This window comes from Aptenodytes forsteri, unplaced genomic scaffold (assembly GCF_000699145.1).
Source record: "Aptenodytes forsteri isolate BGI_AS27 unplaced genomic scaffold, ASM69914v1 Scaffold687, whole genome shotgun sequence".
NCBI classification, from domain to species: Eukaryota; Metazoa; Chordata; class Aves; order Sphenisciformes; family Spheniscidae; genus Aptenodytes; species Aptenodytes forsteri.
The window spans coordinates 355963-356581 of NW_008794708.1; the positions used below are offsets into that span (position 1 = coordinate 355963).

Consider the following 619-nt stretch of genomic DNA (forward strand, 5'->3'; position numbering starts at 1 on the left):
GTGTGTATGTAAGGGGTACCGGGGGCTATTAGGATATCAGGGGAGTACCAGGGGGGGTGGGGCTATATTAGAGGGGTATTGGGGGGCATTAAGGAGTATTAAAGGAGTACCAGGGGAATTGGGGGGAATTAGAGGAACACCAGGGGGTATTTGGGAGGATCTAGGGGGGATTCGGGGTGCAGGGGGGTACCAGGCTGTCCCCACGCAGCGACACGGCGGAGGAGGACGATGACCTCTACGACTGCGTCGAGGCCGAAGGAGACGATGGCGACGACATCTACGAGGACCTGATGCGGGTAGAGGCCCCCCCGGCTATGGTGGGTCCCCTCCCGGACACCTGGGTCTCCCCCAAATACCTGCATCTCCTCTCGGATGCCTGGGTTTCCTCTTGATGCCTGGGTCCCTCCCGGATACCGGGGACCCCCCGGATGCCTGGGTCCCCCCCCCCAGACGCCTGGGTCCCACTGTCTCCGCAGAAGGTGGAGGTGGACCGAAGGCTCTGCTGCATCCAGGAGTTGAGACAGACGGAGGAGAGGTACACCGAGACCCTCGAGTCCATCTGCCAGGTGGGATGGGGACATGGGGGGACACTGGGGACACAGTGGGACATGGGGGAATA

The 619-nt window shown here is 62.2% G+C and overlaps 1 protein-coding gene across 1 annotated transcript in view; it reads left to right on the forward strand.

Annotated features, from left to right (window-relative positions):
- The window catches only part of LOC103894332 (proto-oncogene vav), a gene marked incomplete at its 5' end in the record, with an annotated part of 14821 nt that overhangs the window by 2135 nt on the left and 12067 nt on the right, over positions 1 to 619 (forward strand). Inside the window, 2 exons of the mRNA XM_019470598.1 lie at positions 209 to 317; positions 480 to 566. Of these exons, the coding sequence (XP_019326143.1) occupies positions 209 to 317; positions 480 to 566 (196 nt within the window). The remainder of the gene's footprint in view (positions 1 to 208; positions 318 to 479; positions 567 to 619) is intronic.